At 52.8% G+C, this 10,950-nt stretch overlaps 1 protein-coding gene across 1 annotated transcript; it reads left to right on the forward strand.

Moving 5' to 3' along the window:
- Positions 1–704: 704 nt before the first annotated feature.
- On the forward strand, positions 705–10,172 carry ARHGEF15 (Rho guanine nucleotide exchange factor 15). The gene is made up of 16 exons (XM_011358935.1): positions 705–769; positions 2,757–3,430; positions 3,716–4,048; positions 4,293–4,347; positions 5,206–5,264; positions 5,362–5,573; positions 5,673–5,833; positions 5,994–6,146; positions 6,275–6,404; positions 7,701–7,775; positions 7,879–7,971; positions 8,062–8,222; positions 8,319–8,471; positions 8,627–8,709; positions 8,815–8,919; positions 9,693–10,172. Exons 2-16 carry the CDS (start codon positions 2,806–2,808, stop codon positions 9,842–9,844), a joined length of 2,550 nt encoding a protein of 849 aa, XP_011357237.1. The 5' UTR covers positions 705–769; positions 2,757–2,805; the 3' UTR covers positions 9,845–10,172.
- Positions 10,173–10,950: the final 778 nt, after the last annotated feature.

The following is a 10,950-nucleotide window of genomic DNA, read 5'->3' on the forward strand; positions in this document are numbered from 1 at the left end:
AGAAAAAGGGGTTAAAACATATTTTTATCCCAGCTTTCTGGATTTTCTTCCCAGTGTCTTGTTTGGAGGGTGTGTGTGTGTGTGTGTGTGTGTGTGTGTGTGTGTGTGTGTGTGTGTGTAAAGGTCTGGCAAATGCAGGCACCTGGGTGTGGGCAAAGGCCCCAAGAGTTCATAACTGCCCTTCCAATCTTCCTCCCACTACCCTACTTCCCAGGCTGGGGTGTGGCTCATTCCGCCCCCTCAGTTGTTTTTATGACACACACCCCTAGCCCTGGAACTCAGCTCCTCAACCATGGAGCAAATTAGAGGTAAGAAGGACCCCTGCTCCTCCCCCGCGAGGGGTACCAAATCCCAGCCAATGAACATCAAAGCCTTCCAGTGAGACATGGAAAATCAGAGGCTGGGACCAGAGAGACAGGGACTGAGAATGGTGAGCAGGCAGGGGGCCCAACAAAGTCATAGCTTCCTGAAGGAGGCAGATCTCAGATCTCTCTCCTCACCTCCCTACCTCTCCCCTCCTCCCCTCCTCCTTCCCTTCTACACACACACACACACACACACACACACACACACACACACACACACACGCCTGACACAATGGCCGGGTGGGGCTGAGGAACTGGCTTCCTCTGTGGAGATCTCAATCTGGGCCCTCAGTTCCCGCCTGAGAAACACAGGAACAGACACTCGGAGACCTGGCCCCACACTCCTTGCTCGCCCGGGCAGGCAGGACAGGCTGAAAATAGAAACTGCTTCCAAAAAGATAAAGGTAAATCCAGGGGGAGCTACTGCAGAGTTAGGGAGGAGAAAACTTGAGGAGGGGGTCTTTCGGTGTGAAATAGTGGGCTGGCTCACACCCAGGGAAACAGGTCGGAAGCTAAAGGAATAGGCCGTGAGGTGTGGGAGAAATAGTTAGGCACACTGTGGAAGAACACACATACCATTCCTTAGCTGATACAGAGGTGTCCTACTGTCAGTCCAACCCTGTGCCATTTCTACCCCATCTTCACCCCGACTCCTGTTCCCCCCCCAGCTGGTGAGCCCCTGTCCAAACAGCAATGCAGGCAGAACATGCGCATACAGAACAGCCCACTGTCCACACCCGAGTTCCAGCCTTTCCCCACACCCTATTAACCACCAAAACCCAGGACATGGGGGTCCATCACATCTTCCAGAGCCCCAGTGTACGCATGTGGAATATGGTGTCGTTTAGGGGGGAGGTGTCCGGTTGAGAGGAGGATCCGATTCCTGTTTCCTGCTCCTACTCACTCAGCCCTGGGAGGTGACTGAGAGTGGAGAGGACTCAAGGGTGAGTGCTTGGTCTGAGTACCTGGGTCCCTGTGAGAAGTCTGAGTTGGGGGTGGGAAAGGAAGTAAATGAAGGTACTTGAGAAGTGGGGTGGGATCCCTGAGGGGAGCAAGGCTGGGGAGGAGCTGGCCAGCTGACGATGACACTACCTGGGTCATCTTCATAAGGGGCTTCCTGCCAGGATACAGAGGCCACTGAGCCGTAAGACTCACAGTCTACAGCCCCCAGCCCCTACCCTGAGTCATTTCTCAAGAACCTAGTCTGGAGCCTGTGGGGTCTGACTTTCCTACTGACTCCAGAAGAGAGTTGGGGGTCACCCCAGTCTCTCAGCCCTGACCTTGCAGTCTTCTCAGAATTACAGCCGCCTTCCCAGAGGGAGGAGATAAAGCCTAGGCTCCTGTGTCTTGGCCCTACTGGTCCTCGCCTTCAGTCTGGTCTCCCCACTACCATTCAGGCATCCTGGCCGGCCCCAGGCTTCCACTAGGGTCTCTCTCTCTGTGACCACATGGGGGGGAGGGGGCACTCAAGGATAAGAGTATGGGCCACAAGACACCATACCACGGGCTTCCTGGTCTCTTGGGGTCAGAGGCTCCAGGAATCTTCATGGCAGGAAAAGGATACTAAAAATAATCCGGAAAGGGAGAGTCCGGAGAGAGGAACTGGGAAATGGGGGGCGGAGAGCCTGTCGGAGCAGGGAAATAGTGATGCATCCCTCACAGCCCAGGCGTGGGCGTGCGTGTGCACAGATGCACACACACTGCACATACCCCCATACAGACAGCACATAACACACATAAACCCTCTCACCCTCTCCCACCACACACTATCATATACTGTATACCCCACTCTCTTATTGCATATCCACCCTGTAAGCACATAACAAATATACTGTTGAAACACATTCTACAACACCCCTTTCGTATAGCAGTAGAAACAGCACACAGACACTGTGTCCACACATACTTAAACCACACATACAAACCTATACAACACACACTATGGACACACAACACACAATTCATCAGGCAAACATGTGGTGTCTCCGCTGATCCAGTTCTCTAAATTCCCGTTATTAATGAGGTTCTCTTGTACCCTCTCCTCCTTACTCTGCCCCCCAACTTGGGTCTCTATCAAGGCACCCTCCACCCCAATCTCACTGTCTTTTCTGACCTGATTGTGGCAGCAGAGAGAAATAGAGTCTGGAAGGGCCAAGAAAGGCTGCCTGGGAGGGTCTGGGGACCTTGGGAATGAGAAGGAGGAGTGAGAAGTAAAGAGAGAAGACTGGAAATGAGAAGGAAAGAAAGGAAGTTAATCATCAGCTTTCCCTCCTGACTCCCAAATCATGGCTGATTAGCTTGCAAACAATTTCTCCTCAGAGGCCTCAGTCTACCCATGGCAAGGCAGAGGGCAACACTAAGGGTCTCTCTTTCTCCCTCCTTCTTCTTCAGGGGATGACTCCAGCAGAGCACCCCACTCCTTTGAAGAGCTCAAAGGAAGATGTCAGACCAATTTCTTCCTATAGCAACACCGCCTACCCAGAAGCCCCCTCGGATCATCCGCCCCCGCCCTCCCTCTCGACCACGGGCTGCCCAGTCCCCAGGGCCCCCCCACAATGGCTCCTCTCCACAAGAACCTCCCATCACCTCCAATGATGCACCAACCCCAATATCCACCCCCATCTTCTGGGAGCCCCCAGCCTCGTCCCTCAAGCCCCCTGCCCTTCTGCCCCCTTCAGCTTCTAAAGCCAGCCTCGACTCCCAGAATTCCCCAGACTCGCCTTCCAGCACACCCAGTCCATTGTCCCGGCGCTCCATCTCCCCAGAACCTGCTCCCAGGTCTCCAGTCCCTCCACCCAAACCCTCTGGGTCACCTCGCACACCTCTGCCCCTGCCTCACACAGCCCCTAGCGTCCTGGCCCAGGATGGCTCTGCCTCGGCTTCAGGCACTGTGAGGAGATTGGCTGGTAGGTTTGAGTGGGGGGCTGAAAGCAAGGTCCAGGCTGCAGATACCATGGAGCCAGCTCCCCAAGGGGGAGTGGATGTGAACGGGGAGAGAGAGACCCAGAGAGAGACTCCCCAGGGCATCCTCACTGGAAGGGAATCCCAGGAGAATGGTGGTCCGGGTAAGCATGTCATGAGGTTAGGGTGGGCTCGATTCAGCTCATCCTCTATGTTTTCAATGCTTTAAGCCTGGGTACTTTAAGCCTGGGTACCTTTTCAAAAATGTATTTCATGTTTGGAAAGTCTGATTTCCATATTTCTGGGGGTTTGAAGAGAGTCAGGGCTGAAGAGATAGATTCCTGGGGCTGGACCATGTTCTCACTGCTGGGGAGGTTAAGAGGAGGAAGGTCTGGGCAGGGTGGGGCCAGGCCCAAGGGTCTTTTCCTTAGGACACCTGTTTCCCACAGATGCTTCCCTGGCCTGCCCTCCATGCTGCCCCTGTGTCTGCCATGTAGCCCGGCCTGGCCTGGAGCTTCGATGGATCCCTGTGGGGGGCTATGAGGATGGTCCCAGGGCCCCCTGCCGAGCCTCCCCACTGCGGACCTCTCGCTCCCGCTCCAACCCTCCTAGCATCAGTCACCCCCCAGTGGTCCTCACTTCCTACCGCTCCACTGCTGAGCGAAAACTTCTGCCACCTCTCAAACCTCCGAAACCAACTCGGGTCAAGCAAGATGCCACCATCTCTGCGGATCCCCCACAACAAGATCTTGATCTGCCCCCTGAAGATGGAATCCAAATAGGTACAGGGCCTGGGGGAGTGGATCCCTTGGCTGGGAAGGGAAGGGGTGGAGGTGAAGCATTTTGAAAACCAACAAACTGTAACCCCCAACAGGCCCTGAGCTTTTTTGTTCCTCCACCAGCTGCCGCTTTGAGGCTGATGGGAATTATAGTTTTTATAGTATCAGTCTCTGCTGGGGCCAGAGTCTAGAGTCCCCAGATGGGGATCCTGGAGGTTTGTTCTCTCACTCTGAGTTCTCTCTCCAGGAAACAGTCTGGATGAAGCTCCTCAGAATGCTCCTCCAACAGCCATGGAGGGCAGGTACCAAACCCCCCTACCCTTACTCCCATGTGAGGGCAGACTCACCTTTAGGTCCCGCTGAACCCCACCTCTACAATGGTGGAGCGAAGAAGGGCTGGGCTCTAGCTCTGTCCTGTATCAGCTATGTGACCTTATATAAGTCACTTAACCTTTCTGGGTCTCACGTCCTCATCTGTGAAATGGGGGTTAGCATATCAACTACTTCATAGAATTGTTATGTAGGACATTGGTCAAAAGCTGGTCCCTAGTAAGAGCTCCATTTTAGTCCTCCCGCCTTAAGCCTCTATTGTAATTATTGTCTGCAAGTCCATTTGGCAACCACGAACATCTCTTCTGCGTCATCTGGGCTTGTTAATGATCTTAGATTCACCACCATCACCAGAGTTAATCTGAGCCCATTCACTTGTTTAACAAATATTTACTGCTGTTCATTCTTCTGGGTTTTTAGCTTGGGCGAATGGGTGTGTGGTGGTGCCAAGGACCAAAGCAGGAAAGACAGAACCGCAGGTGGTAGGGAGGTACAAGAGTTTGGGTTTGATCATATTGAGTTTTACTGAGGCACAAATAGGACATTCCAGACAATGGTTGCTATGCGAGGGGGCTGGAGATACAGACTTAGAAGTCTCTGGTACACAGTATTTGAGATAACAGGAATGGAGAGAGTCCACTTAGTTCAGGGCCTCCCATACAACAGGCACATAAAAAAAATCTGAGGTTTGATCTGGGGAGCCTCCAGTGTCCCTGCATACAATCTTACACTATCTTGTGTACTCCTTTACACTGTCATGTGAATAGCACCTCCTGGAGGTGTGCGACAGTAGTGGCTCTGGGGGACTCCATCCCTTTTTCTCTTCACAGGGATGAAGACGGACTGGAGGAGCTAAAAGAGCAGAACTGGGAGCTGCCCTTGCAGGATGGTGAGGGCCTCTGGGCCTCAGGGCCCTGCTGTGACCATCAAGCAGAGGAAGTATTCTGGGGCACTGGACTCCCCTGATGTGCTAATTTGTTCTCCAGAGCCCCTATACCAGACCTACCGAGCAGCTGTGCTGTCAGAGGAGCTGTGGGGAGTCAGTGATGATGGAGGTCCCTCTCCAACAAATCATGGAGAAACTACCACCTTCGCCCGGCCCCCTGGACCTCGCAACACTCTGTGGCAGGAGCTTCCAGCTGTGCGAGCCAGCGGCCTCCTGGACACCCTCAGTCCCCAGGAAAAGCGCATGCAGGAGGTGGCGCACCTGGGATCTGGTGTAGGGGAGGAGTGGGACCTGGGCCTTGAACTGGCTGGGAACTGGGCTTTCCACTACAGCCCTGCCCTTCTTCCTCAGAGTCTGTTTGAGGTGGTGACATCTGAGGCCTCCTACCTGCGCTCCCTGCGGCTGCTGACTGACACCTTTGTGCTGAGCCAGGCTCTCAGGGACACGCTCACCCCCCGGGATCACCACACCCTCTTCTCCAATGTTCAGAGAGTTCAAGAAGTCAGCGAGCGGTCAGTGGTGTCCTGTCCTCTCTGCAAACCATGTCTTGGGCTACTGAGTGCCTATTCCAGGGCCTCACTTCCATAGGCCCAGTTAGGGCCCAGCTAATCCCTCAAGAAGCCAGGAGACCTGGTTTTCTGTCCTTCATTGCGTGTTCCTCCACTCCTTCAGGTTTCTAGGGACATTATTGTCCCGTGTACGCTCTTCCCCCCACATCAGTGACCTGTGTGACGTGGTGCATGCCCATGCCGTGGGTCCTTTCTCAGTGTATGTGGATTATGTGCGGAACCAGCAGTATCAGGAGGAGACCTACAGCCGCCTTATGTGAGTGTCCCAGAGGCAGGTCACACATGTGGGAGGAAGCTGGGGGGCAGAGTTGGGGTTCGGTCCAAGGGAGGCTGGGGGATCAGGGCCTTGAGGCAGATGCCAGCCGCCTAGGTCTGCTTTTGCAGGGACACGAATATGCGCTTTTCCGCGGAGCTGCGCCGGCTGCAGAGCCTCCCCAAGTGCGAGAGGCTCCCGCTGCCGTCCTTTCTGCTGCTGCCCTTTCAGCGCATCACACGACTCCGCATGCTGCTGCAGGTACTATTCTGGCCTGGGCCATTTCTGCCTCACCAACCCAGCTGGAGAACTCTCCTGGGGCCTTCTGCCTGGCCATCACCACCTCTTACCCCACCATGAATACACGACTCCCTTAAATCAGACCTCCTAATGTGAGCCTCTTCATCTAGGACCCACCAAACCTTGCCTGGAGCTACCCAGATATCTCAAGGAGCAATCTGGGTTCAGGAAAAGAGCCTCTGGCTACAGACATAAGTTCTCGACTTGGCTCTGCCACTGGCTGAGTGACCTTGGGCAAATTCCCTTCTCTCTCGGGGTCTTAGGGAGAATGTTGTGGGTGGTCTTTGAGGTCTCCTCAGCTGTATCTTTCTCTGCATGCCTCCCCAATGGGGGTCAGTCATATCACCCCCAAGGAGGCAAAAATTTGTTTTTCAAGGGGTGGAAAAAATCTTAAATATTCCAATGGTCATGATACTTCAAAGGGCCATAATACATAAATAGATATATAGTATAGCTGTGGTATTAAAATTTCTAAAAAAGTTCCATAGCAGGGTGATACTGAAGGAAAAAAGAAAAGGTTAAGAAACACTCTTCTATTGCAGAGTAGAAACTTCTCCCTAAACCAGGTCACCCGGTGTGGGGATCTCAAGGTGAAGAGTTTCCAACCAGATGGTCAGTGTCTTTATGTCTTATTCAGCTTTATATATCCCCAGGGTAGGCAAGATAACTATAATCATAACCTTAATAGTTAAACAGCTATTGAATGCTCTGTTCTTGGCATGGCGCTACATGCTATATACCTGTTTAAACTTACCAATGACTGTATGAGAGTAGACACTATTATCGACTCTACTTTATAGATGAGGAAACTGAGGCACAGAGAAGTTAAATAACTTGATGCAGGTCATACAAGTAATAATTGATGGAGATAAATTTTAAGTCCAGGCACTCTTAACCACTGTGCTATTAATAATTATTAAAATAATAGCAACCTTCTTTTCTGTATTTACTATGTGCCAAGGACTGTGCTAAGTATTTTACATATATTACCTTGCTGAATCCTCACAACATTGCTATTGGTAGGCTAGGTGGGTATTGTTCCCATTTTACAGACGGGGAACTGAGGCTCAGGGAAGTAACATGACTTGCTCAGCGTTCTGCAGATGGTGAGTGGAGAGGTCTCTCAGCCTTGTTGAAGCTGGTCCTTCAGCCCTGTGAACTCCACAGTGAGCACTTTTTCAAGCCAGGCAAGGGTTTTCTGAGCTGTAGCCCCTCTGAATCCCAGGGCTGCATAATATCCTTCCTCCTTGTCCTCAGAATATCCTGCACCAGACAGAGGAGGGGTCCAGCCGCCAGGAGAATGCCCAGAAGGCCCTGGGTGCTGTCAGCAAGGTGGGCATGGGGATGCTGAGGCCAGAGGAGGTGAAGAAGCGGTAGGGAGAGAGGGAAGGGGAGGAAGGCAGTAGGGGTGGGTGACTCAGCTCCCCTTACCCAGATCATTGAGCGTTGCAGTGCCGAGGTGGGGCGCATGAAGCAGACTGAGGAGCTGATCCGGCTCACCCAGAGGCTGCGCTTCCACAAAGTCAAGGTGAGTTTCTGCCCAGGCTCCCCACCTTTCCTTTCCCCACTGGTGGTGCTGCTATGAAGAGGCCAGAATCTCCTCCCTGCTTCCTCACAGGCCCTGCCTCTGGTTTCCTGGTCAAGGCGCCTGGAATTGCAGGGAGAGCTGACGGAGTTAGTGTGCCGGAGGGGAGGCGTGCTCTTCACCTCGCGCCCCCGCTTCACACCCCTCTGCTTGTTGCTCTTTAGCGACCTGCTACTCATCACTCAGCCTAAGAGGTGTGTCCCAGGGAGGCTGGGAACCCAGGCAAGGGTGGAGAGGAGGAGTCTAGCTGGACTTCTGCTCTCCCTCTGAACTCCCTCTTCCCCGGGCAGTGGGCAGCGGCTACAGGTTCTGGACTATGCCCATCGCTCCTTGGTTCAGGCCCAACAGGTTCCAGACCCATCTGGACCCCCTACATTCCGCCTTTCCCTTCTCAGCAACCACCAGGGCCGCCCTACCCACCGGCTACTTCAAGCTTCGTCCCTGTGAGTTGTGTCTCCTTCAGAAAACACCCTTGGGACTTCCACCTGACCTCTCAGAGCCCACTACCCTCTTCTCCAATATTTCTCCTACGTGGCCCCTGCTTAACTCCTAGTAGGATCTCCTGGGCCAACTGTGACCCTCCCTATGTCCTTACCAGATCAGACATGCAGCGCTGGCTGGGAGCCTTCCCCACCCCAGGCCCCCTTCCCTGCTCCCCAGATACCATCTATGAGGATTGTGGTGAGTAACGCCTAATGGAAGGAGACAAGGAAAAGTGAATCTTAAGGGAAATATGGGGGAGAAGCTAAAAAAAGTCTTGATTCCACTGCTCCCACCTTTAAGCAGACTGTTCCCAGGATCTGTGTTCAGAGTCTTCTGCACCAGCCAAGACCGAGGGACGGAGTCTGGAGTCCAGGGCTCACCCAAAGCACCTGCACAAGAGCCCTGAAGGTGAGAGATTCTTTTATTTATTCAATCAATAAATATTAAGCACCTGTGAGGTGCCGCTCTCTGTTCTAGGCACTGTGAACCAAACACTCAGATTCCTGTGCTGCTGAAGCAGACATTCTAGCAGAGGAAAAACAATAAAGAATAAACAAGATAAATAAGTAAATCATATATAGTGTGTCTGGAGGTGATAAGTGCTGTGGAAAAACAAAAGTGGAGCAGAGCCAAGCTGGTCAGGAGTCCTTGGGTTGGGTGGGCTACAGGTTTAAAAAGGAAGGTTGAGGGCACCTTGATGAGGAGGCATCATGTGAGCAATGACAACTGGGGTGAGGAATTTAGGCATGTGGCATCTGGGGGAAGAGTGTTCTAGTTAGAGGGAAGAGTCAGTGCAAAGGCCCTGTGGCTGGTGTGTTTGAGAAATAGTAAGGGGGCAACTGTGGCTAGAGGGAGTGAGGAGACAGGAGAGAAGCAGATGAGGTCATAAAGAGAATGGGGACTAGATCATGCGAGCCCTTGTAGGTCCCTGTAAGGACCCTGGTTCTCGGGCTCAGAGAGATGAGCAGCCATTGCAGGGCTTGATAGAGGAGTAACCCCAACCCTCTTTGATTCTGCTGTCACCTCCACCTCCAATGGCCTTTCTATCAGTGATTCCAGGCTTCTCTACTAATTCCTACATTCACCATGACACTAAGACAGTAGACCTCAGGGTGCTTCCTTTCTCTTCTGACCTGTCCCCTGCCCTGACCCCACTGAGGCCCCTCTCTCTCTTTCTACAGGCTGGCTAAAGGGACTTCCTGGAGCCTTCCCTGCCCAGCTGGTGTGTGAAGTCACAGGGGAACACGAAAGGAGGAAGCACCTTCGCCAGCACCAGAGGCTCGTTGAGGCAGTTGGGCCCTCTTCAAGCAACCCCAGTGCCCCCCAACCCTAATGCAGGCTGGGGAGGGGGTACAAGTTAAGACAGCTGGCGGTGTGGCATGGAGAGGACAAAGCTCATCCATTCACTGGGTTAGCTGTCAGTGGAAGCACTACCTCTAGTGGCATCCAATAGGGACCAAGCTTCAGGACAAGGCAGCCAATGCAAACATGACTGTCTGAGCCCAAGCAATGAGAGAGAATGAGGATGGCTTGAGTGTGTTGTCAATGGAGACAGAAGCTTAGTGCAGAGCGGCTAATGGGTGCGGAACTGGCTGAGCCCTTGGCCAATGAGTATGCCTGCCATGCTCATAGCCTAGGAAGATGAAGCTAGGTCGATGCAGTTAAAAACAGCCGCGTTGGAGATAAAGTCCTAGGATTAAAATAGCCAACAGCAATTGGCAGGGACCCATCCAGCCAAAGAAGATGGTGATCTGGACCCAAGAGATAAATAGTGACCCTACTTGGTTCCACGGCAAAGACCAGTCCTGCCCTTTGAGTCTAGAAAGTATTAGATTCCATTCCTGGATGCCTCCTGTGTCCTCTCAAGCCACTTCTCTTCCAGAAGAATCTAGAATGTGTTTCTCAGAGGATCTGTGAGCGTGTGTGTGTTCATGTGCATATATGTGTGTATGTATCTGTGGACATGGTGTGTTATCTTGTTCCCCTCCCAGATGATTGAGTAGTCCATTTCTTCCCTCGCCACCCATAATAGTTCACTCAGGGAGAACTATTATTCTCTCTGAGAAAGACACTAGGTCTGAGTGCCAGAGGAGAATGTGCTGGGCGTGGCTTGGCAGCCAGATGCCAGAGATGAGTATGAGAGCCCTGGGTTCTGAGTCTCTTGGAGGCCAGGGTTCCATGACAGTCAGAGAGTGATATTACGGAGTAGCCAAGCATCCTGGCAGAGGAGCCTGAGGGACTGAAGATGGCCAGTAGCTGGGGTCTGAGGCACCCTGAAGCCCACAGGCCCTTCTCCTTGTCCCAGAGCTTGGCGTCCATAATCTTTGCCTGCAAATTGCCCAACTGAACTATGATCAGTCAACCAGCCTCAGCCTTGGGCTTCAGACTGGCTCTGGACCCCTAAGTTTGGGTGAAGAAATGGAACTGTGGATCATGGGC

This window comes from Pteropus vampyrus, unplaced genomic scaffold (genome assembly GCF_000151845.1).
Source record: "Pteropus vampyrus isolate Shadow unplaced genomic scaffold, Pvam_2.0 Scaffold44, whole genome shotgun sequence".
Lineage (NCBI taxonomy): Eukaryota > Metazoa > Chordata > Mammalia > Chiroptera > Pteropodidae > Pteropus > Pteropus vampyrus.

What these genes read in the sequence shown, in the direction of transcription:
- ARHGEF15 (XM_011358935.1), top strand. Translation starts at nt 2,806, where the DNA reads ATGTCAGACCAATTTCTTCCTATAGCAACACCGCCTACCCAGAAGCCC. An exon ending in TGAAGATGGAATCCAAATAG is followed by an intron (nt 4,049 to 4,292) that starts GTACAGGGCCTG and finishes TTCTCTCTCCAG; the next exon opens with GAAACAGTCTGGATGAAGCT. An exon ending in CTCATCACTCAGCCTAAGAG is followed by an intron (nt 8,223 to 8,318) that starts GTGTGTCCCAGG and finishes TTCCCCGGGCAG; the next exon opens with TGGGCAGCGGCTACAGGTTC.